Genomic DNA, 25,936 nt, shown 5'->3' with positions numbered 1-25,936 from the left:
GTGACACAATGGGATTTTCTCAGAAACTTATTGACCAGGGTCTGCTATGGTGAATGTCAGCACATTTGGAGAATTGATGCTAAGCTTATTTACTCCGAAGCTTTCTATTTTTACATTGCATCATTGTTTTATGCTCCATAATAATTTTATATATACACACACACTCTCTCTCTAACTCACTAATATAATATGTGTAATCTGTATCAATCTTAAGTTTGTACAAATGTTTCTGTGTGATTTCAATAGCTAACAAATCAGTTCTCTAAAATTGTTTTCATTGAGTTTTTTTCCTACTTCATAATTTTCAATACCTCAAAGACAATTTTCTGCTCCTTTTCTGTGTACTCTTGATTTTTAGATCTATAAATGCATATATATGAGTATATATGTATATGTAAATGTATATGTACACACATATATAGGAAATATATTTATATTAGCTTATGCAACAGTATCTCAAATCTTGCAGAAGTTAAGGATGAAATACAAAATGCATCCACCTATGTGTTCTTCACTTTATTTGCTCCTCTGTGGCATTTCCTGAGTATCTAATCTTGTATATTTGAGGTTTGTTTGTGTTTTTCAGATTATAGAACATTTTGGAACTGGAACTGATGTAGGAATTTTGGTTGCACTCTATAGTTAAAAAATAATGTGTTTATACAGACTAATCCATGGCCACACAACTATAGGCACAGTTCTGTTCAGAATTCAACACCTCTAATGTCCATTTCTCCAAGCCTATCATTGAATGATATCTGCTTTCCAAGAGATGACTTGACTTTTAAAGCAAATTTTCATACCTTTCCTTTTTGAGGAAAATTTTATTTATTTGTATTTTTTGTGTCTTTAGCCAAAACATCTAGAGATTGATCATTAAAAGAAGAAAAAGCCACTGAACCTTGATCTTCCAGAGGAGTAGTAGCTAGTGTTCTTAATCACTCAATTATTTTTTCTTTGCCTATATCAAATTGAAATTAAAATATTTTAAAATGACAAAAATTGAAAATGGTATTTTCGATGATAAATGTTGAGAAAGTAAACATTCATGTGTGGCTACCATTTCCCCTAACTACTACTAGAATCCACTCTACAGGCACTAACCTATGCTGCCTTCCCAAGAGCCACTTGCTTCTTGACCTTTAGCTTCTATAACTGGTTTTGCCATCCTTTCAGCTTGATATAAACAGGTTACACAGACTTTCTTTTTTGTGACAGACTCTTTCAGTCAACTTTCTGTCAGTGGGACCCATTGATTGATTTTATGATTCCTTCTCACCCTTCTATTGCTGAATGCTAGTCCAGTCTATGAACATCCTGAAATGTGCGTATGGTTGTCAGAGTTTCGTTATGTATGGGTAATTTTTAGCTTGGGTCTTCTGTGATGCCACAAATGTGATGGCCTTGTAAATCACTTGGGACTTGGGTTTCCTTTCTTATTTTTAACCATATCATCTATATGGACAGTCATATGTGGATATTTGTTTTGTTAAGTATTTTCCTAGAAATAGAATTATTAGGTCTTGGGGTATAAATGTAGTCAGTCTTCACTAACACTCCAGCGATGACATTTCCACTCCAGATTTCATTAGCAACAGAGGTCATTGCTTCATAGAAGCTGGAAACCATCTTTGGCATAGGTGACTTCCAAAAAGTCATAGTCAGTAGAAAGACTACTATTTCTATTCTTCTGAGCAACTAATCAAATACATTAAAAATCTCTTTCTAATTTAAAGTTTTTTTCACCTGAATAGTAAAGATATTTTGTTTTTGTTTTGATTTTTTTACTCAAAACTCAACATTTAAAAATGACAGGTGAGATTTAGATCAGAAAAATAGAAACTATACATACATACATACACACACACACACACACACACACACACACACACACACACACACACAATTGTGCTTGTATGTGAGCTTGGAGGTCACAGGATAGTCAGTTCTTTGATCCTAGCATACAAGTCCTGGTGCTTGAACTCAGGCATGCAGGCATGTCCTCCGGCTTGGCAACAAGCGTCCTTACCTTACCCATTGCCCCATTTCCCAGTCCCAATAGAAACTTCATTTGGTCTGAGTCCTGACTTTAGAAAGTTACTACTTCTGAAAATCTGAAGCTTTGGAGAGATGTGCTCTCTTCTCTACCTGCTACATAGGTCACCCTAAAGGTAAGATCCTGGAAAGCCAATAGGATGCCTCTATATGTCTACAGGAAGAGCCTCATCTCAGGATTGGAGCCTGTTCTCCGTAAATTACTCTCTGATGTGAAACTAATGGGTTTTAACTTACAATTCTTTACTGGTTATAGCAGTCTTAAGTCACTAAATTTGACCTTTTACTTTTAAACAGGGGAAGTTAATTTGCCTTAGTGTTATTTCATTACTTTGCTCCTGGATTAATTCCTTGGAGGTCTGACACCCTGGAGACTGGCAAATGAACATCAAATACTGATTCCACTGTTCTGCATGACCCCCCTCCGTCTGTCTGTCTCTCTCTTTCTATGCTCTACTCAGTGTCTCACTCTCCCCTCACTCCACTCAGTGAGTTTGCTTTTCTTTCCCCCAACTGAACAAGAGAAGCATGTTTGTGAAGGCTTTTTCCAGTCTTAGGCTCCTTCTTTCTAGGAAAGAGTATAAAAATAGTTTATGTCCAAATGTCACTAGCCTGACTCCTTCCACTGATTTCTCCAACTTAATATCAGCTTTGTGGGACTCCTGAGGAGAGATTAATTAGCAGTGCATGACTGAATTGTATGAAAACAGGAAGGGTTTTGAAGTGTATCAATGTCAGAATGTCATTAATGTATTTATACTCTTTGCATGTTCCAGGGGGGGAAATACAGAGGTCATTTTTTACATGTTCATATTATTTAAAGCACTAAAATTATGTATTACTCCCCATGCAGGATTTTATAGATATTCAATTGAACTATTTATTTTACAGCAACAAATGATATTAGGATGTGCCCCCGTCTGATCACTGCCTGTGGCCCTTGTTTTCACTTGCACATTAGATACTTGTTTTCTGGTTAGCTACTCTCTTAGCTGGCTGTTAAACTGCAACAGGAGAGAGAGACCTGAGCTATTCTTTAACTGGCTGTGAGACCAGTACCTTGGAATGTTCTACTGAACATTCTGTTTATTTCTTTAAGAGGCAGTAATTTTCTGCCTGAGAGACCTGAGGTTGTGAGGATGGTGATGGTCTCCAACAGAACTAGGCATGACTTATTTTGACACTCATGTCCACTTGCTGTGGGTGAAACTATTCTTCCCAGGATGCTCTATATGAGACACTGAATTCTAGACTAACAACCTTTAGACGAACCGGTCTAAACCAGATCAAACTGGTCTGAACAGGATCAAACCGGTCTGAACCAGTCTGAACCAGATTGAACCGGTCTGACCCAGACTGAACCGGTCTGAACTGGATTGAACCTGTCCAAACTGGATCGATCCGGTCTGAACAGGATTGAACCAATCAGAACCGGATTGAACCAGTCTGAACCAGAGTAAACCTGTCTGAACCGGATCGAATCAGTCTGCTAAACCGGTTTGAACAGGATCGAACCGGTCTAAACCGGTATAAACCTGATCGAACTGGTCTGAACAGGATCAAACCTGTCAGAAACCGGACTGTCAGAACCGGATTGAACCGGTCTGAACCGGTCTGACCTGGATCGAACCGGTTTGAACCGGATTGATCCTGTCCGAACCGGACTGAACCGGTCTGAACCAGTTTGTACCAGTCTGAACTGGTTTGTACCGGATTGAACCGGTTTGAACCGGTCTGAACCGGACTAAACCGGTCTGAACTGGATTGAATCAGTCTGAACTGGATCTATCCGGTCTGAACCGGATGAACCAGTCTATACCAGATTGAACCGGTCTGAACCGGATCAAACTGGTCTAAACCAGTCTGAACCGGTCTAAACTGGGGTTACAGCCCCTTGTAAATGCTGAACCAAACTTCAATCCTCAGATAGAGCCCTTAACTGCTGGGTCACCTCTCTAGTCCCGCTCTGTCTTTCTTAATGCCAGTGCTTTAATCTATGCTAAAACATTTTTTTCTTAATGAACTCTGTGTCTGTTTTCAAAAAATGAGTATTGAATGAGTTAAATATTGATTATATGACTTTGATGAATGATGGTAGGAAATAAAACTTCAGAGATTCTAGCTTTATGGAAATGACAATGTAAATAAGTATAAATTGTGGAAAAATTCAATTTCTTTAATGCATTTAATTATTCATATTGTGTACAATAAGTGTTAGAGTATGGCTTTAAGTACTTGAGAAGAGTGAGTGAGAGAGGGGGTTAAAACTGACTCTTATGGTAGCCATCTGGATGGAGCATCCTGGTTCCTGTGTCAATAGATTTAGAGCACCTTTTCTAATGTTTCCTAGTTACTAATGCCATAATGTGATAAAATGTTAATGTGGTAGAGGGGGGAACAAAGAGGAGGAATATTTATCAAATGCTCACTGAGCTCTGAGCCTTCTCAGCTATGGGTGACAACTTGCATTTCAAATAAGAGGCGACTTCCTCTTAGTACAAATTAAAATGAAATAAGGAACTTAGCAATAAGTCTTGTGGCTATACTGACATGCTGTAGTGTGTGGTGCCCTTGTGAGCTACATTCAAGTATTTAGGAATGAGAAACAAGTTTCTAACAAAGTCTTGGCTGCTCAGTAGATTACAGATTTGATTAACTGAGCCTTAAATTGCTTGTAAAAATCCATATTTTTATTTTTATACAAAGATCCAGAGAGCAACAGAAGGCACAGATGTTATATTTTATTCCTGGGTCAGCTTTACTTGAGAGCATGGTTTCATAGCTGGAACTAAAGAGTTTTTGCTAGTTGTTTGTTGAGCATGCCCTCAGCGAGCCACACAGCCTTTAAGAAAAAACATTTGTCTTATCTGTAAATGAGACATTGGACTAGAAACAGTGATTTTTCAACTGTGCCAGACTGTAAGCTCCAGGGAACAGACATTGTGATATTGTGATAGTTTTTTGTTTTTGTTTGGTTTTTTTTTTTCTTTAGACATTGAGGACCGTGTAAGTTTTGTTTTCTAATACAATCCTTAATTCTGTAATGTGACTGTGTAGGAATTGCATTTGGCACAGAAGGATGAATCTGAGAGGACTAGGCAAAGAGAGTGATGATGGGACCTGTCAGTAGAGAGGAAAGCAAGCGTGAAGCATCACCAGGTGCATGGCAAGTTGAGAAGGATGAGAAATGTGCAGTTGAAATGTGCCTGTGGGCAAAGACTGAAAGATTCAGGGACACCCCCCCCCCCCCGCGAAGCACTGCAGGCCTGGTTACAACTTTGCCTTTACCTGTGGGGAAGGGAGCCACAGAATATTTTAAGAAAGCAGAGATAAAATCGTCACGTTTATTTTACTGAGAGTTCTGTAGCCATAGCGTTGCGATTGGACCCTCGGATCCCAAAAGTGTCCGCTACTGTATTACTTGACCTTGGGTTTAATGGATATCATAAATAATACAAAAACACTTTAGAGTTCAAAGTGTGGCATTCGCCTGTTCTTCAGAGTTGGTTTTCAGTGTTGTGAGAAATGATTCTGTAAACAGTTCATTGCTCTTCCAAGGGGAAATTTATTGCTTCTCTTAATTAGGAATCTAATTTATTAATATGCTAACATGATGAAGGGAGACATAATACACACTGGAGATGAACAGAATTCACTCTAAACCTGAATCTTCTCCACTGCAGTATAATTTCATTTGCTAGTAATTGTGAGATACCATTAGAGAATCTACCAAGGAAATTATTGGATGGGACTGTCATGACAAAATACACTATAATTTGAAGAACTGTACTATGTGTGAGTGTTCTTGAATGGTACTTTTATTCTATCAGTTGAAACTATATTTTTTTCTTGCCTAGAAATTTTATGTGTATCATTATTTCCAGGATAAATAATAGGTTTATAATTCTGATAGCACAGACCGTATTAGAAAGATGGTTTGTCTAAGGTTAGAGAGGGAGCTTATTATCAGGTGTGACTCTGCCTGGTCTATTTTAACACCTGTCTCTTCATGGCAACTCTACATATATGCCATCAATCAATATAATTAGTGAAGATAGAGTGTGAAAGTGGGTGATACTTGCCTGTATTCCAGTGCTTTGGGTTGTCATTAGTTTGAGGCCAACCTGCACAATATAGTAAGCTCAAAACCCAAAGCAGGATAAATAAAAATAATAAATGATTATAACCTTAAAAATAAACAAAAGCATACTGAGTTTGTATCAAAAGTTAACTGAAATCATAAAAGGCCTGTACTTAAAACAAGTGAAAGTCATCTTTTAGTAAATGCAGATTATTCTAAATATTGGAAGATTGCAATTGCAATGTGAGTCCAACTAAAATGGTTTAAAATGATTGTCTCCAAAAAGAATAAAAACCTGAAATCTCTATATGGTAAATAGATAAAAGACAGAACAATTCATTTATTCCCTTGTGCTATTTGATGTAATATGTTTTAAAAACATTTTGTATTTTCAACTTAAAAATACTAATCTCAGCCTATTTTTGAAGTATGTTCAGATTTATATTAAAGTACTTCCTTCTCTTTTATCAAACAATATGGACTTCATACAGGGGTAGAAGGAAATATATTTTGCAGAGAGCTAAAACAAACTATAGGAACACATATGCTTACAAGTGGTAATAAAGGCTAGCATTTCTTCAGCCCTGGCTATGTTCAGGGTATATAGAATAACTTATATTTTTACCATGAACTTATAATGCCAGTGCTCAGTATCCTTACCTCACATTTGATGATTGGAGAGAGTACGTAAAACACCCTAGACCAGTGGTTCTCAGCATGTGGGTTGTGACCTCTTTGAGGCTGCATGTCAGATATACTGATTGTAAGATAAATATAAATAAGTATAATAAATAAATATAATTCATAATAGTAGCAAAATTATAGTTATGAAGCAGTAAGGAAATAGTTTTATGGTGGGGGAGGGTCACCACAGCATGAGGACATGTATTAAAGGATTGAAGTATTAGGAAGTTTGAGAACCACTGCCCTAGACCATCTTTGGTCTAGGTAATAAATGTTCCAGTTGAACCTAGGCTTATGTCCTCCGGAACCTAACCTTATGACCTCATGTTGTAAGCTGTAAATCGAGACTCATAGGTAGCTTGTGCTCCTGTGTCCCTGTCATTGTGTTTTCCTACTGCATTGTAAACGTCTCTTCATGTCTGTTTTGCAAACTCACTGTTAGTGCCTCTATAGTAAGGATAATGACTGTCTACATGTCTGTGGCTTTAACATAATGGCACATAGAGGAAAATGAGTAAATGCCTGTTGAATGGCCAGCATTGTCTAAGCCCACTAAAGGCTGATGTACTGACTATCATTATTGGAAACTGCTAAAATGGGGAAGTACCAAATATTTTTTAAGCTCTGTCAGGGCATTCCTTTCTTCAAAGAGGAGACATTTCAGAAAGGCAAGTGAACTGATAACTGTTGTCTGTAGGAATTTGAAAAAGTATTAAAAAGAAGCCAATGGAGATGATTGTGATATGAAATAAAATGTAGTCATGGGAAAGGTAAAGACAAAGAATTCAGAAAGTATAATTTAATTGCACTGTGTGATAGATCATTCTTGCAGAGAAGCAGCCAGAGTTACGTTTATGGTAAGACAAATAAAAGGAATAGTTGGGATATTTCAAGCCTAGGGGGTGGAGAGGAATCTAAAGTTAGAAAATAATTAAGAAAAGAAAGACAACCATTCTACATTAAATATTATTCATTAAAACTAAATTGGGGACCAACTTAGCTTTACCTTTGAAATAAGCAAAACGTTATTAAAATTAGTTTTTTTCAGGGGGTAGGAGGAAAGTGCCTTCATGGGTATCTATAAGGTGGGCAGTCCTGACTTTGGAGATTCTCTGGTTAGATGTGATGATAGCCCCTGCTCTTGTAGCGATACTATTCGTAGTTAATCATCACTGTAGTGAAGGGATGCCACTGTCTTTAGTGGTGTACCCACTGGTGAGTGACATGCTACAGTATGTATGCTTCCACCCATACCCATACAGGCAATCCAACCTGAAAGTTGGAGGGATTTCAGCAATAAAAGGAGGGGATGAAAACAACTAAAAGTCATGATCTACATGTAAAAGAATAAAAAATACTCTAGAAAGCGATAATATCCGTTTTAGCATTGGGTTTTAAATGATCAATATGAAAGCTACAGTCCAAGAAAGCTCCCTACACCTTGCTTTGAGGCATGTTTCTGCCATTTGTCACTCTTACAGGACACCTTGAACTGGAATCGGCTATCCTCCCTAAACTCAGAAAATTGCATGCATGTGTAAGACTGTGTCTGCTGCTTACAGATGTCTGTCTGTCAGTGTCTCACAGGCTGATGTAAACCTTTTTCTATCCCTGGACATTTGTTCTTTTATAAGAGGAAAAATTTTCAGACTGAAGAAATACAGAGAGTGGTGTTATATGAACATTGGAATTTAGATCCATAGAATTATGGATTTTATTTTCTTACAGTCAGCTAGTATGTATCTACTTCCTGTCTGTACTAACATATAATGTTTGTTCTTGATGTAGTTATAAAATATTTCTAAGTCATTGGGTGGATGGAAATGAATGTTAATATCCTATGTTAATTGACTTTGAGGATATTAACTTTTGTTTTTATTTTTTATTTATTTAAAAAATTTAGGACCCTTTCCCTTTCTCCACATCCTCTCCAGTATAAGTTGTCATTGGCATTTCTAATTTTAGCCATTCTGGCAGGAGTAAGATGGTATCTCAGAATTGTATTGATTTTCATTTCACTGATAGCTAAGGATGTTGAGCACTTTCTTAAGTGTCTTTCAGCCTTTTTGATTTCCTCTTTTGAGAATTCTCTATTCAGTTCTGTACCCCATTTTTTTTTACTAGGGTTATTTGGTGTTTTGTTGACTAGTTTCTTGAGTTCTTTGTATATTTTGGAGATCAGCCCTTTATCAGATGTAGGATTGGTGAAGATCTTTTCCCAGTCTGTGGGCTGTCCTTTGGTCTTGTTAACTGTGTGTGTCCTTTGCCTTATAGACGCTTCTCAGTTTGAGGAGGTCCCATTTATTAATTGCCAACCTCGGTGTCTGTGCTACTGGAGTTATGTTCAGGAAGCAGTCTCCTGTACCAATTTGTTCAAGGGTAACTTCCACTTTCTCTTCTAAGAGGTTCAGTGTGGGCTGGATTTATGTTGAGGTCTTTAATCCATTTGGACTTGAGTTTTATGCATGGCAATAGACAAGGGTCTATCTGCAGTCTTCTACACACTATCATCCAGTTGTGCCAGCACAATTTGTTGAAGATGTTTTCCTCCTTCCATTGTATACTTTTAGCTGTTTTGTCAAAAATCAGGTGTTCCTAGGTGTGTAGGTTTATATCAGGATTTTCGATTTGGTCCACCTGTCTATTTTTGTGCCAATACCAAGCTGTTTTCAGGACCATAGCTCTATAATAGAGCTTGAAGTCAGGGATGGTGATACCGCCTAAAGTTCCTTTATTGTACAGTGTTGTTTTGGTGATGGAAACAGAAGCAGACACCTACCGCTAAACACTGAGCTAAACTGGAATCCAGATGCAGAGAGGGAGAACAAGACCAGGCTACAGAAACCCACAGAGACAGCTGACTTGAACAAGGAGGAGCTAATGGGTCCCCAGACTGATAGCTGGGAATCCAGCACTGAACCTACTCAGACTCCCTGAACATGGGTCTCTGTTAGAAGGCCTGGGCAGTCTAAGGGACCTCTGACAGTGGAACCAGGATGTATCCCTCGTGCATAAAAGGACTTTGGGAGCACATCCCCCATGGAAGGATACTCCCTTCACCTAGAGACAGGAGGGAGGGCCTAGTCCCTACTCCAAATGACTTGAAAGATTTTGTTGACCCTCCTGAAGGCCTCACCGCACCTGTGAAGTGGTGTGGAAATGGGATGGGAGGGTGGTCGGGGGCCATGGGAGGGTGGAAGAGGGAGGGAGAAGAAAAGAAAACAGTGAGAAATAAAATAATTTTAAATAAAGAAAAAAAATTAGGTTTTGAGAGTATTGTATACTTATATTACTTGACCCTTCCTCTCTCCAAACCTAGTCACCTCCTAATCTCTTCCGAATTCATGATCTCATTTTCTATAATTGATGACTTATGTACATACATATAATATATGTAGGCACACACATATATGTTTCTAAATAAATCAATGTAATCTGCTCAGTCTGTATAATGTTATTTGCAGGCACATATTTTCAGGATTGACCATAACATTTTTGCTAAGACTATTCCTGACTTCTCAAGACTTTCATTACAATAGGAAACCTTCCTAAGTGTTGATTGACTATATTGTGTTGTGCTGTGACATAGTCTGTGTTGTGATGTGATCTGATGCTGTGATGTCTATCTGTACATCAGTGCACCTCACTAGACCCTGATCTCCTTGAGGACAGGCCTGTGTCTATAACCTTACCTTCCAGATGCCTAGAGCCTTGTCTAGCAGACAAAGTAGTGGTCAGTACGAATTTGTTGGTGTGACATTTGTTTTCTTCTGAAATAGACGCTTTATATTTCCCTTTCACTTATTCATTTCTCACTCTCTTTAGGTCCTCTCCATCTGTCCCAAGGACATGAGAGCTGACATCTGTGTTCATCTGAACCGGAAGGTTTTTAACGAACATCCTGCATTCCGATTGGCCAGCGATGGGTGTCTGCGTGCCTTGGCAGTGGAGTTCCAAACCATTCACTGTGCTCCCGGGGACCTGATTTATCATGCTGGAGAAAGTGTGGATGCTCTTTGCTTTGTAGTGTCGGGGTCCTTGGAAGTTATCCAGGATGACGAGGTGGTGGCTATTTTAGGTACTGTGAGCTTTCCTGACATAGTAACAGATGTGTCACAGTCCTGTATTTTAGCTTTTCGAGATTCTGAACAGAAATTCCCTCTGTTTGGTGACTTTAGAAATGAGGTCACTAATGAGATGATGAATTCCAGTGAAAATTGGGTGCTGTTTCAGCAAAGAACATTAGTCTCAGTCACAGCTAACCTGAAACTTAGGGATGTATTACAGTCACTTGCACAAAAGCTGACCACAGCCTAAGGGGCTTTGTACACCTTCTTTGGTAAGTGGGACTTTACTTTTGGAACTATTTTCAGATTAGCAATACAGGGAGTTGGGCTCGGAGGGCTATAGATCTATACAGTTCAGCCCCTCCCTTTAAGGAAGAGCCGGTCAAGACCCATGACTTGCCCAGTTAGTAACCAAGTGAGGGCTGAATATACATCATCCTACTCTCTATGGTTTTGCCTCATAACAGTGGGTGAATTATGAAGAAGACAGTGCTGAGGAGGCTGATGAGACTCACAGGAATGAGCACAATGGGAGGAAATCGGTTTATAAAGCTGGTCCCATCATCTTTTTTCTTTAGCCAGGGAAATTAGTTGGTTGACTATAAATTCATTCTAAAGTTCAGACATTTAGTAGGTAACGATTCCAATAGAGAAACACAAAGGAGGTAACACACCACAAACTTCACAGAATAAATAGCAACAACAACTTAACATACAGTGACCACAGTGTAGGATGCATGTTTTGATAATCAAACTCACTGTATGAGCTTCTAGATCACTTTCTGCTCAAGTACCTGCAGTAAGTACATGGAGTTCGCACAGATAAAAAAGAAGAAATGAGAGGTCAGATGGACATCAACCCTTGTGTTTGTCTCAAGTAAAATAACTTAAAGTTGCACAGTGTCAGCTCCATTTTGATCATATTTTTCATGGCTCATGTCTCATGAAAAATGAGTTCAATCTTTAAAGTATTGGATTTTTTATTTTATTTTTTTATTTTTTGCTACCGAGGTCAACCTACCATAGCTTGACTGATTCTCATAAGAAAAAAGACTGACTGGTGGGTTTTAGAAACTCCAAAGCTGCAAAGGCAAAAAATCAAAACGGATGTAGAATCCAAGGCAAAAAAAAAAAAAAAAAAAAAAAAAAGAAAGAAAAAGAGAGAGTCTGATTTCAAAAGGTGGTACAAAGGTACAATTCCTTGGAAAATACAGAATACAGAATGGAGAAGAAATGACCTTTTAGTGGAAAGAAGTTTCTATTAAAACAGTAGTAGACAACGGATTGGGACTGCAAAGAACAGAATAGTACTGTTTGCAAAGCCTTCATTTAACTGTTTGAAAATAATATTATGGCTACAGTTAAGTTTCTTGCAGGAATTATTTTTCTTTAAATGTTATTGCAAGGCACCACAACCAATAAATGTTATTGCAAGGAAATAACAGAGTGCTTGGGAACCAGTGCTGTGGGTGTACTTGACACTGCCTTTGTTTAGCCTTTGTCTGCTGTAGTATAAAGCAGGCATACTCTTTCATTAAAGCTGCCATCATCAGAACGGCCCTTTGGGGTAAAATGAAGCATATCCATGCTATGACTACTCTTGTTTGCTTAAAGAGGAAGATAAAGCAAAACCTCTGAGTAGATGCATTTGTTTTTTCCTTAATGATCTTGTCAGTAGGGGGTTTTGGGAAAAGAGACATCAAATATTATGGTATGGAAGTGAGTGTTGCAGACTCCTTGCCATTTATTTGACTTCATTTTCTTCATTTCACTACACCTTGGTAACTCCTTTAAAAGGTTGGAAAAAGCTGTGAGGACAGAGCCTCTGGCTTGGATCTGCTAAAATGGAGTCATTTGCTCAGTGAGACAGACAAAATGCATTTTCCTTCCATTTGAAAAGGAAATCTATCTGGCTTCGCCCAATGACACCATAAAAGTGAACACAGGGCCCCCAGGTTTCAGGCTAGGCTCATCATCTATCTGCCACATTTTATTTCTTTGAGTGTATATTTTCGACCTTCTCCCAAGTCTTGGAATTAAGATACTATTCATATCTAAGTTAATGAGTCAAATTATGTGGACACCCCTCTGGCAACCTTCTTCCTTTTAGTTTTTTAAAAATGGATCTTTAAGAGTGACTACTTCTGCCAAGAGGCAATTAGAGTACAATTTTTAACATTTAAGACTCCTGAACAATGCTTCAGGAGTGGAGGATGAGGTGGATGCTAGCTAAATCACCAATCACACTGGCATGCGGTGACTGTCCCTTTCCTTTCTCTCTCCTTTCTTCTTTTCCCTTTTAAATTTTTTATTAACTTACTTTGAAATAATTCAAAGTTGGAAGAAATTTCAAAACTCACCAGGTTGCACGTAATCTGTTCTCGGCCTTTGTTGTCTTTACCTCCTATTTCTTTTCCTCTCCCGTGCCTTCCACTTCCCTCCCTCTCTCTCCCCCTACTTCCCCCTCTCTTCCCCTTTACTTCCCTCCCTCCTCCTGTTCCTCTCCTCTCCCTCCTCTACCCTCCCCTCCCCACTGCCTTCTCTCACTTTCATTCTTCTCCCCATTCACTTCCCTCTTCCCTTGTAGCTTGATAAGCCAGTTGTCAGATTTTCTATAACTTCCTTCAGCAGCCTTGCTTTGGGAGGTCATTTTAAAATGCATTCAAATCTCTAGATTCAGAAACAGGTGCATTCTTAATCTTTGGGATCCTGGATCCTTTAGCATCTCTTGGGTAAGGCATTATTCTTTAGTGTGTCCAAAGTGCCAAGCAGTTTAATGAGTAAGTTCTGAAGCATAACTAATTAGAGGAAGGATAAAAATGCAGTCAACGCATACCTTCATTTTTACACTGGGGGACGGTTTCAGGATTTTTATTTTCTAAATAGGGCATATGAATATAATTGCAGTTGATGTCTTTTTCCAACTTGAAGTTCTTTTCAGTTCTTACACCTCCATGCAATTTGTGTGACCTTCCCACTTTGCATGAAGCACAAAGAATTCCAAATTAAGTTCATGATGCGTACACATTTTATATTCGTTAATGTCTTTTTACTTTTTAGTTCCTACTATATAATTACTTAACGTGAATAGATTTGTTGGTATAGTTGAAATAGCCAGGTTACTTCTAAATGTCTTGACAAGTATATTGCACCTTTCGGGGGCTGTTAAAATAGTAGCTTGCTACCAACAATAGGCCTTGCTCCTGAGATTCAAGTTTTTGTTTTATTCATATTTCTTCTTTTCACTTGTCTTCATTGATTCTTAGAATCATAGGGTTAGAATCTTAAACTAAGAAAATCTCGTTCTTGTGGTTTTCAACTTTAACTTCAAAAGAACTGGGAGCGTGTATGTAGGGCTTAGTTTCCCACACCTTAGATGAGGGGGTGGGGTGTTCTTGGGAATTTGAGAGAAGGAGGCATATGGGAAGAAAGAGGGAGGGGAAATGCATTTAGAAATATGAGGAAGTTGAGCTGGGCCAATATTTCACTTTACTTGGAATTGGTTCTTTAAGAATCATGTCTTGTAAACATTTGCGCATTTCCCGAGAAAACATGAATTCTTGTTTTCAAAATTCAAAATCTACACCTCAATTTTATTCTGAACAGAAAATGAAATCCAAAATGTGAATGGATAATATTTTTCCATTCTGAGAACTGAGAAAATGTGACATTTAGCCATGGTTATTGTTTTTCCTTGTACCCTTGCTGTTAGAAGTCAAGGGCTTTCTACCTTAGGCTTCTAGAACTAACTCTCTTTCTTCCTTGCTTTCTCTCCATATGTTCTTTTAAACAACGAACTGTGAAACATGGGGATGACCTGAATATGATGAAGACACGTATTAGTGGTGTCAACAAATTAGCTTTTTTTTTTTCTTGAAGCACATAAGTGCTGCAATTTAAATGATGCTAATTTTAATTGTTTAAACAGTATTTATGACATCTTTTATCTGGAGCTCTGAGTGCTACCTCAGACTTTCTTATGTGGCAACTATCACTAGAGATATGCAAGCACTTGTCTTCTTTGTAGTTTCAAACTCTCTCCACAGTACTCTTTAAAATAAGTCCTTGCCAAGTAAGCGAGACTGACCAGCCATTGAGCCTCATGTATGTCCATGTCTCTACTTTCCAACTTTGAAAGGTGTGTGCCAGAATGCCTAGCTTTATTTTAGGTGAGTTCTGGAGACTGCACTCAAGTACTCATTCTTGCAAGGAAAGGACTTCACAGGCTGAGTCATCTCCCAGGATTCTTCTTCGGTTCTCTCAATATCATCTTTATTAGTTATTATTATTACTGTTCTTGTAGTTTTTGTTTAAAGCTGTCACTGCCCAGTCTGTCCTCAGCTTCGACCCCTCACTCTGTCTTCTCCATCAGAGCCATCATCCTAGAGCATCATGTCCATCTCTTGGGATTTCTGCCGTTGACTTTCCAACTTTGAGGATTAAATGTTAACAGCTTGCATGGGTGATAAGGATACTAAGACTCTGCTCTCTGCCTTCCTTGTTAGCTTCAATTGTATCATGTCTTTTCTCTACTCTTTACTGAATGATACACACATGCAAACTAAAAATAAATACATAAAAATGATTATATTCTACCATATCCATAAAACTTTTAGCTTTAATGCTTATCTACTTAATTCTTTTCTTCCTTAAAATATTTCTTGATGGTACTTATAGTTTATAAATAGTCAAAGTCCATTTAAAAACAGAAATTTGAAAAACCTAAAGTTGAATATTTTTATAAATGTGTGTTCATAATAAAGCTTATGAGCTGACTGCCATGCTTCCTTATAGTGATGTGTTGGCTAGTAAATTAAGTAAATATTTATGCTTAGTATTTCTTTGTTAACATTCTGTTTTGTTCATGAAACCATTATTGAATGTGAGGTATTGAAACTCCAAATTATGCTATATTGCTGTTTCCTTCTTTTCCACCTGTCAAAGAATATTTGTTTTACATATTTATATACTCTACTACTATATATTTTTACAACCGTTATATATTTTTCACAATTTGTTCCTTTATCATTAAGCAATAACCTTCTTTGTCTCTGATGATCATTGCTTTCTAGAAGTCTCTCTTACCTTATATCATCACAATTGCTCTCTCTTGAATTGCTCACTATGTTCTTATATACTTTTAGTGTTTTTAAGTATCTTTGAAGATAAAAATGTATCAACTATTACATCATATAGTTATTATTACTTTTACCAGGCTATGTTATTTATTATAGTCACATCTAGCCACAACTTAATATTGATTACATTTAGCACCTTTGTATCTTCAATTGGACTGTTGCTTCTGTTTACTTTCAATATTCTTATTGGCTTTTTATTACTTGTCTTCTAGCTGCTTGTGTCTTCTTTGTTCCTTTCTTTCCTTTTCTCTGTCCTTATGATTTAGGAAATTTCTGTAGTATTAAGTTTTGGTTATATGAATTTTCTCTTGAGTGTCTATTGTAGTTTTTAGGTATTCTTGTTAATTAAATAGATTTAATTCCACTAGCCCATAACAAAGGCACATATTCACTATCTGAGATAATATATATATATATATATATATATATATATATATATATTAATTTGATTCACTATGGTTACAAATAAATTACCTACATAAACCTTTAATGGCTAGTTTTATGTCAACTGGCAAAGTCTAGCCTCATTTTGAAGGAAGAAACCTCAACTGAGAAATTGTTCTCACCAGATTGGCCTGGAGGAAAGCCTGTGGTGTATTTTCTTTATTGAGATTGCAGATATGCAAGGACTCAACTCACTGTTGGTGATGCCATCCATGAGCTGGTAATGCTGGGTGCTACAAGAATGCATGGTGAGCAAGCCAGCAGTTCTTGACTCAAGGTTCCTACCCTGTTTGAGTTTCTTCCCTGAATTCCCTCAGTAATGGACTGTGATGTAGAATTATAAGCATTAATAAACTCTTATCAAATATGAATGGAAAACTCATCAAATAGAACCATGGTCATGCTCCAAACACACCCAAGAAAGTACCCAAGTAAAATTCAAAAGATCTGTTCAGCAAGGTAGTTAGTTATTCTAAATAATGACTACCTGACTTTTATGCATTTTAAAATCCATATCATCAACTCACTATGTAATGTGTCTAAGATAAAAAGCCAAATCTGGCTGTTAAACTATCCCTATAGGGTACCACATTCCCCAAGCAGGTTACAGCTTGTATTACTCCTTTAATCATGTTGTAACTCTAGCTCTGTTTTATCTTTCTATTGTACAGTTTCTTACTATGTGAATGTTAAGCATTAATTTCTATTTTCCAATCCCATTTCCTGTGGTTCAGCAGTGAAATACTTTATAGGGCTTGATGCAAAGAGTTGAGAAAATATAAATAGGCCAAACAACAGCTTTCCTGCTAAGAGTGAGGTTCCTTCCTATTTTAGGGCTTTGAGTGAGGCTAGTTTGCTTAAGCTCCAAAATGTTTACATCTGACACTATTTGCACCCAGCAGGAACTGACCTAAAAATAAGCATCAGAAATTCTATAGTCATGAACATGAATAGGAATTTCTTTGCCTGAAAGTGTGTAAAATCTTTGCCATGCAGGAAGATACATCTTTATTAGGTATTCCATGCATACTGTCACATGTTCACATTTTATAATATTTTTAGAATGTATGAAGTTCATATTATGCCTTGAAAGAATATTAATGGGTTTTATCACACCTGGTAATTAAGACTTCCATGATGACCACCTTCCCAGAAGTGTAATAAAAATATTACTGTCAACTGAATCATATATTAAGTGACTTGCTTAGATAGAGCAAGTATAATATGAAGTGAATAATTCAACAATGTCCTATATATATATATATATATATATATATATGTATATATATATATATATACATATATATATATATATATATATATATATATCACATATACCTAGGGAAATTTTACGTCATGAAGTGGTCAGTATCAGGTATTATGTAATGACAATGTTGATGAGGAGAGTAGAATTATCCCTGTTTGTTAATTTTGTTCTATTTCTCTAACACTTTTGACCAGAAGTAGGGGACAAAGTTTGTCATGAGTTAATATTCTTGTTTCTTATTGTCTTTTTTGTATCATAGATATTTTCACCAATGATTGCAAAGTGATAAATGATTTTGGAGTGAGCAAGAAGCACAATGATAGAGCTTTTGACTAGCATGCTTAAGGCTTTGAGTTTTCCCCTTAGCATTGCAAAAAGGGATCAATTTAAAAATTCAAAGTAGAAATAAGTTAAGATTTTAATATTTCAGTTAGATAAAACAAAATACCTAATTAATATTTGAATACCTACAAAATTAACAGCCATCTGTTTTGATAAGAGGAAATTCTACTCATTCATAGAGTATGTTTAAATAGTCTCCACTAATAATAAATCAATATTTATTGACTATTCTGAAGATAGGGTAAGAGTTATCCACATTTGTTAATTTTGCTATAGTTCTCTAATATTTTTATTTTGTACATGCTTTAAAATTTTATTGTATCTATGAATCAATTTTCTCTTTTTGGTCTTTTGATAAATGTTATATAGAGTCATTATATAGTAAACTGGGAAATGACAGAAAGAAAAAAGTGGTGAACATATTACTCAAAACATTTATTTTATTACTGAAATGCATTTTCTTTTAGCCATTTGTTCATTTTATCTTTTATCTAAAATTTTTTTTGATTGACAAGTTAATTGAATCATAATGGACTATACATCACAGCATATTACACAATGCACTTTGATTCTATCATGAAAACTTTATAAAGTGTATTTCTTGATAATACTTTTAGTCTTGGTGCATTAGTCTTATTTCTATATACTTTATTATGGCTGCTAGAGGCAATTAGGGATTGTGCTGATTTAGTAAGTGGGTGTAAGGAGTAAGGTTTTTCTGCCCGCTGCTGGTCTTGTCCCGCCGCCGCACCAGCCCCAAATAACACACAGAGTTGCTATATTTAATATAATGCTGTTGGCCAGGTACTAGTTTATTATTGGCTAGCTCTGTCTTAATTATTCACCCATTTCTATATATTTCCACGTGGTCTTCTCTTAGTGGGGAATAGAGCAGACGTCTCATCTCCCCAGTCTCTCCATCTTGACTCCCCTTACTCCTTCCTCTTTCCTCCTTTTCTCCTAGTCCCTCCTATCTTCCTTTCCTATTGGCCAATAGTGCTTTATTCATTAACCAGTATGAGAAACATATTTACAGAATGACATCTCCCATCAAGTGGGTTCTTCTTCAAGAATCATGACCTCACTAACCCCAGGTAGTTGTCTGGGTTTCTGGTACCAAGCATATTTCTCTCTTCTTGAAGAGGCCTTAAGTCCAATTACAGAGCTGTTGGTTACTACTGAGATATGGGTACCGCTACTGCACCCACTTGGTTATTTTGTTATGCTGATCATCGTTGTAATTTGTAAGCATCATTGGTGGGCAGGACTACTGGTTACTACTCTCCCTTGGAGGTTTGCTTGGCACCTTCTGGTGCTATGAAAGTAGGCCCTTGACCCAAATAATGAAAATAAAGAAGTAGACAACCAAAAATAACAGAATCAGAAGTGAATAAAGAGGTGTTGCAACAGACATAAAAGAAATACAGAATATTCTAAGAGAATCATTTTAAAATTCATACTCCATTAATTTGGAAAACCTAAAAGAAATGAATGAATTTCTGGATTCATTCCTGTAATTATTTAATCAATTTTGATCTAGTAGATCTAGTATCACAAGATAAGAATTTTGTGTGTTATTTCAAAAACTGATTTAGTTCTTTATTCATTGACATTTTACAAATATTTTCTTATTTATTTTGTTTTTGTATATACATAACATGTTTTAAAGTATTGGGATACTAACCTACGTTTTTATCTTTTTATTAATTCTTAGAAATGTTACTACTGAGTCAAATGCATTAGTTAGTATCACAGCTTGTCATACCTGAAAATCAGATAGCTGACTACTTATAAATGGATCAGAGATGGTATTATAATTGGCAACTTGAGAAAGTGTCATAAAAACGAATCTGAAGAAATATAACCCCCTTTCCATCTCTTTAAGGGAAAATAAGCGTCTGAAGAAAGTATAGGATATGTAACCATATTAGACACAAAAACAAATAAACAAAACTTAAACAAACTGAGGTGAATCAAAAGATCGTTCTTATAAACTTATGTTTTTAGCACTAGAAACTATGCTACTATATCTTTTCTTACAAAATGCATGTAAACTTAAGAGAAACCCATGCATTGACCCCATAATTCTGAGAGGAGCTACCACATTAATTCATTTGTTTCTAAGTTTCATGTACATGTATGAGTGATAGGGTAGGGTGTGTTGTATATACAATGTAGTTGTACTGATTTTATATTTATGTAATGTTAGTGGTATGTATACCATTTCATGCAATCTATGTTACTTAGCTATCTAGTGTTTCATAAATTATTTTTCCTTTGACTTTTATCTTACTACACTTTACTGGACTGTAATAAACATTAGTTCTGTGAGCATTTCCACAAGTAAATTTAGCACTTCAGACTATGCAGTTAGAATACTTTTGTTTGGAATTACTAGCTTAAATAGAACATCACATACAGATTTCATCTTTATATTAGGATTTGGTATTATGATGTAAGGATCTATCCTTGATTTCCCCAGGTTATCATAATATTTTTGTTCCTTGATTATTTTCCAACTTGGTCTCTAATGTTATTTCCTTGGACAACTGTAGTTATTTAACAATGGAGTCATTAAACAGTGACACCAACTACAAAGATTTTTCAGTGAGTTGAAATAGAAGTGGGTTGTCAAAATAAATTAAGTAGCTTTCATTGTTATTTTATGCTGATGACGTGATTTACATGGTGATCTAAACACCTTCTTAGTGACTGACATGCCTTCTGCATCTACCATAGAGAGCCTGTTAAGGATGGCCCCTCTGCTACTATGTTCAAAGAACTTCCCAACTGCCCATTTGGGCCTTCAAAGAAGCTGTGATTTCCTCAGGCAATTTTGTTTCTATGCCCATTTCTTTCTCCCATTTCTCTGGTTATGCCTAATGTCCATTCTAGTGATTTGCTAGTGCTTGGAGGTTTTAATGGAACACTTATTCTTTTCCTCTTTTGTAATTTTAATCTGTACGATATAAATAGGTATTTGTTCCTGTGTGATTAGGATGTAGAAAGAACAAAGCATCCACAGAACACCTCTAGGAAAACTTATCCCACCAGAGTACATTCCTCCTGCCTTTTCCATCTTAACACATATTGGCAGAAACAGAACAAAGAAAGCTGAACTTTAGATGCCAGAGGGCTCTTAGGGTCCCTTCCTAGCAGAAGGGCCTTTGAGGATTATTGACATTTGACATTTCCTCAAGCCCTTTGTAAAACTAAGTACTTCTGATGTGGAATGGTGAGTCTTCTTGGGCATCAAGGGATGGTGCTTCTGAAGTGAATAGGTGATTTGTTTAGTTCTAGCATTTTAAAGATGCATCCACATTTGACTCTTGCATAGGGGTATTTCTCTGATTTTTGTGGGGTGTAAAGTTTTTATCTCTCACCATTTCCATCAACTTAGTTTCTTTAGTGTAGGAGTCATAGTTTAGGTGCTCTTGAGCCAGACCTTGAGACCTTATCAGGTTAACTATGTGAGAGATAAAGTCATGCTTTAAGGACAGAGACATAACATATCTTAGTGTGCACAGACTTCAATTCTATGTTACTGAATAATTTGGTTTAATGCACATTGCATCTGTTATAGATTTATAAATGCTACAACAACAGATTCTTGGATATTGTATTTTGTTTTGTTTTTAGGTTTTTTTTCCCTAGAAAGAGTGTGAGAGAGAAACAAAAGAAGTTTCTTTTGCTCTTTCTAAAGTTAATGTTGCAGAAGTTATTGAAATTATTTGTTACAATGAAGGTATTATCTATGCCAGTGAATTGTATTTATTTTCCCCACACCAGTTTTCCATCAGGAACTGAAATCTGGGGGATGTTACTATGATTTAAAAAAATGCTGTGTGGTGTTCTGTATATTCAGAGGGGCTGGTGCTCTAAATTATTAGATCAACATTGTCTATTAAACTAAATAACTCTAGCGGGTGTGGTTGAAACTGTTGTCTTATCCTGCTTTCCAGGAAAAGGTGATGTGTTTGGAGACATCTTCTGGAAGGAAACCACCCTTGCTCATGCTTGTGCCAATGTCCGGGCCCTGACTTACTGTGACCTGCACATCATCAAGCGAGAAGCCTTGCTCAAGGTCCTTGACTTCTATACAGCATTTGCAAACTCATTTTCAAGGAACCTCACTCTCACTTGCAATCTAAGGAAGCGGGTATGTTGTATCTACTTTCTCTTATGAGTATCTAGTGGGTAACAGGCTATGTTCTATCAGCCAAGAATGAAAAGTGCTTCATTTTTAAGTGGTACATCCCCATCTACATAAAGTGATGTAATTTTCTTTCCTTTTATTTGTATTGTTTACTTTTAAAGGGAGAAGATACGTCAGAGTAAATATTTGAGTCTTTGTTACTTAGGAATCAAAATGAAAAGCAGACATGGGGAAAAGTAAATGGGGATGGAAACTGTGCTATGGTATGGTATATTATTAGTCACGGTTCAGAACATCCAAGGTTTAAGAAATCCAGTAGTTGTTCAGTTCACAAGGCTGAGTGTCTCAAGTGGTCTTCAGTATATGTGAGGATTCCAAAGAAGTGAGCTCTAATGCTAGAGAAGGAATAAACTTGCCAGAGAAAGCAAGTGCAAGCAGGTAAAGAACCAGATATCCCTTCTTCCATGTCCTTCATATAGGCTGCACCAGAAGATGTAGCCCAGATTTAAGGTAGATCTTCTGACCTCAGAAGATCCAGATTTAGGATGGGTCTTTCTACTTCAAATAGTTCCATCAAGAAAAATCCCTCACATTTGTACTCAGCCCCTTGGTTTTTAGTTAATTCCCGATGTAGTCAAGTTGGTAACCAAGGATAGTCATCACATATGGTTAGCTTTGGGAGTTTGGGACACTGCTCTAAAAGGAACAGCAGCATTGTTCTTTTATGCTGTGGAAGTCTTTAGAGTTGGCAATGTCTATCAAGCTAGCTACATATTTTCTATTCCCATTGGTCCTTAAACCCTACTTCTCATCTCATAATTGACTCACAAAGCTCCATTTTCATCAGTTCTTTCAAAGAACACCATCACAAAAATGAATTAGCCACACTGACATGCACTGTAAATAGAGACAGGGTTCATTTACTCTGGTGCTGTTGCAAATTTGATCTTCATTACCATTTGTTTCTTTATTGATGAGTGTGACATGAAGTTAATTTGCATAAAGAAACCTCCATTCTCTGATTTATAGGTCACTGGGCATTTGCTAAGACTCTTTTATGGCCAAGAATGAAATACACATTTGGAAAGCTGCACTTAAGCAACTTCACCTAACATGATTGCCTGTTTATACTGAAGTATTTTGGAATAACGGTCTTTCTTTTCGACAGCGTCTTAAAACCTTTCTTGTAGTTAACATGAATGCAAACAAGCCATTCAAGAGAGAAATTAATGCCCATACTGTAGCAATGCAGAAATGAATAGAATTAAATCGATGTGCTTCTTGCTCAGGGTCCAAGAGAAAGCTAGGCTGGCAAGAATGGGAATCCCACCGACGTTCCAAACATTTGATTTTCATTAGAGCAATGTTTCAGTTCATCTGTTTGTTAACAACTTGTTATTGAATATCCAGGAACTGTGGGACAAGTAAACAGCTGTAGAAAACAGGAATGAACCAGACTACTGTGCTCAGCAAGCTTCAAGTGCACATAGTGTGAAATACCAGTAATTGGACATTAGCCAGTGACAAATGAGGGAGAAGGGCCCAAATGTGAACCAAATATATAATATTCTTGCCTGACATTACAACAAGTTCTTGGATCCATACTTTGCTTTCTGCTGTAAGGTCGCCATTCACAAACAGCTATTTCAAGGTCTTATATTCACACCAACTAAAAATGGATCAGATTTGGAATTCTTCCCCATTCTGTAAGGTGACCTAAACCCTTACCTATCAAATTACATTTTGCAGAATACACACTGTCGTTGTTCTCTTCAAAACATATTGCTTATTATAAATATCAGATCCCATTTAATATTTATAGTATCTTTGTGGCATAAGATAAGGGATTATTTCTTCCTCCAGCCATTTAAGAAATCAGGGCCAGGGAGATTAATATTAACTAACCAACTGTCCTAGTTTGGGTTACTATTGCTGCAATGAAACACCACGAACAAAAGTGAGTTGAGGAAAGAGTTTTTTGGCTTGCATTTCCACTGTTTAGTCTATAACTGAAGGAAGTCAGAACAGGAACTCAAGCAGGGGAGGAACCTGGAGGCAGGAGTGTAGCAGGATTTCTTTGGGGTCACCAACCAGCTCCCAAATCATAACATGGAGACATTATTAGTTATGAATCCTTGGCTGTATCTTATGCTCATTTCTAGCTAGTTCTTATAACTTAATTTAATCTGTTTCTCTTCATCTACATTTTCCCTTGGGGCTTTTACCTTTCTTTCATTCTGTATGTCCTACTCTGTGTTTGGCTGGCTGGCTGATGGCTGCCTGGCTAGACGTTCCTAGGCATCTCCCTTTCTTTCTCCCCCAATATCTTCTCTCTCGACCCCATATTTCTTCTACTTCTTCTCTCTGCCAGTCAGTCCTGCTTATCCTTCTACTCTAGCTGTTGTCTATTCATCTTTTTTATTAGACCAATCTGATGCCTTAGGCAGGCAAAGCAACACATCTTTATATTGTTAAACAAATGCAGCATAAACAAATGTAATACATCTTTACATAGTTAAAGTAATATTTCACAACACAGGAGCTGAAAGAGAAGCCATGGATTGGGTACTGCTTGCTGACTTGCTCATCATAGTTCACTCAGCCTACTTTCTAACAGAATCCAGGACTACCAGCCCAGGGATGGCACTATGCACAATGGGTTGGAACATCCCCCATCAATCATTAATTAAGAAAATACCCCACAGATGGGCATTAAAGAGTAATTTGTTTTTCAGTTGAGGCTCCCTTATTTCTGATAACAGCTTGTGTCAAATTGACATAAAACTATCCAGCACAATAACCCATATGGTTGCAAGGTAAAGCCTCAAGAAGGAATAATTCAAACAGATCATGAGTAGAATATACATTTCACCAAAATAAGTTAATCATAAAGCTCTGCTTTCTTTTCTTCTTTAGCACATGCCTGTGCAAGTGTTTGTACAGGTACAACATACACACACACACACACACACACACACACACACACACACACACACTTTTGTTTGTTATTAGAGCTGACAGCCTGTATGACTGTGTCTCTACCAGTTAAAATAATTAAGCTACAGACCAAGAACACTTGTTTGTTTTTACTTTTTTTTTTTAATCAGGATCTGGGGACCGCATGCTTGTCTCTACAGGTACGAGAGTGCTAAGTTACAATAAGTGGCTTCTCCCCTTCCCTGTCTGCTATACCTTGCATTGCCTTTTAATATTATTTGTTTCAATGCTAAACTCATTCATAACCACATCTGTTCTTCATGGATTATTTAGTAACTTGGCTAATTGGAGAGCAGGATGTGTTGCCAGCCTCTGCCACTTTATTCTCAGCCAAATAAACTGTGAAAGAGGATCTTCCTGTGATTAGAAATACCGACTACCATTTAAGCAGACTATTTTATGTGCCTAGGCATAATGCATCTTATAAATGGTAATATTATTAATATCAGCATTCTGCAAACAAGCAAAATAATGTCAATTTCAACTAGAAGAAGGCAAAGGTTCTATGATATTTATACCTGCCAAGTAATGCATGGGTCAAGATCTAAATTTTAACCATTCTTTGATCATACATACTTCTAAAAATAGCTGCTAGACTTTTCAAAGACATTTTTCCATAGACAGATGCTTCACAATTTGTAGACTGTCTCATTTGCTTATTTATTTTATACTTCATCGATTTACTAGTTGAAAAAAATAAGGTAG

General features: G+C 36.8%; 1 protein-coding gene across 1 annotated transcript in view; it reads left to right on the top strand.

The window, feature by feature from the left end:
* Positions 1-25,936, top strand: part of Kcnh5 (potassium voltage-gated channel subfamily H member 5) — a 283,311-nt gene that overhangs the window by 204,209 nt on the left and 53,166 nt on the right. Inside the window, exons 9-10 of the mRNA XM_051196001.1 lie at positions 10,646-10,898; positions 22,041-22,237. Of these exons, the coding sequence (XP_051051958.1) occupies positions 10,646-10,898; positions 22,041-22,237 (450 nt within the window). The remainder of the gene's footprint in view (positions 1-10,645; positions 10,899-22,040; positions 22,238-25,936) is intronic.

The sequence above is a fragment of the Phodopus roborovskii genome, unplaced genomic scaffold, assembly GCF_943737965.1.
Source record: "Phodopus roborovskii unplaced genomic scaffold, PHOROB, whole genome shotgun sequence".
Taxonomy (NCBI): domain Eukaryota; kingdom Metazoa; phylum Chordata; class Mammalia; order Rodentia; family Cricetidae; genus Phodopus; species Phodopus roborovskii.
The sequence above is the reverse complement of the archived record's forward strand: the minus strand, read 5'-3'. Positions and strand labels throughout refer to the sequence as shown.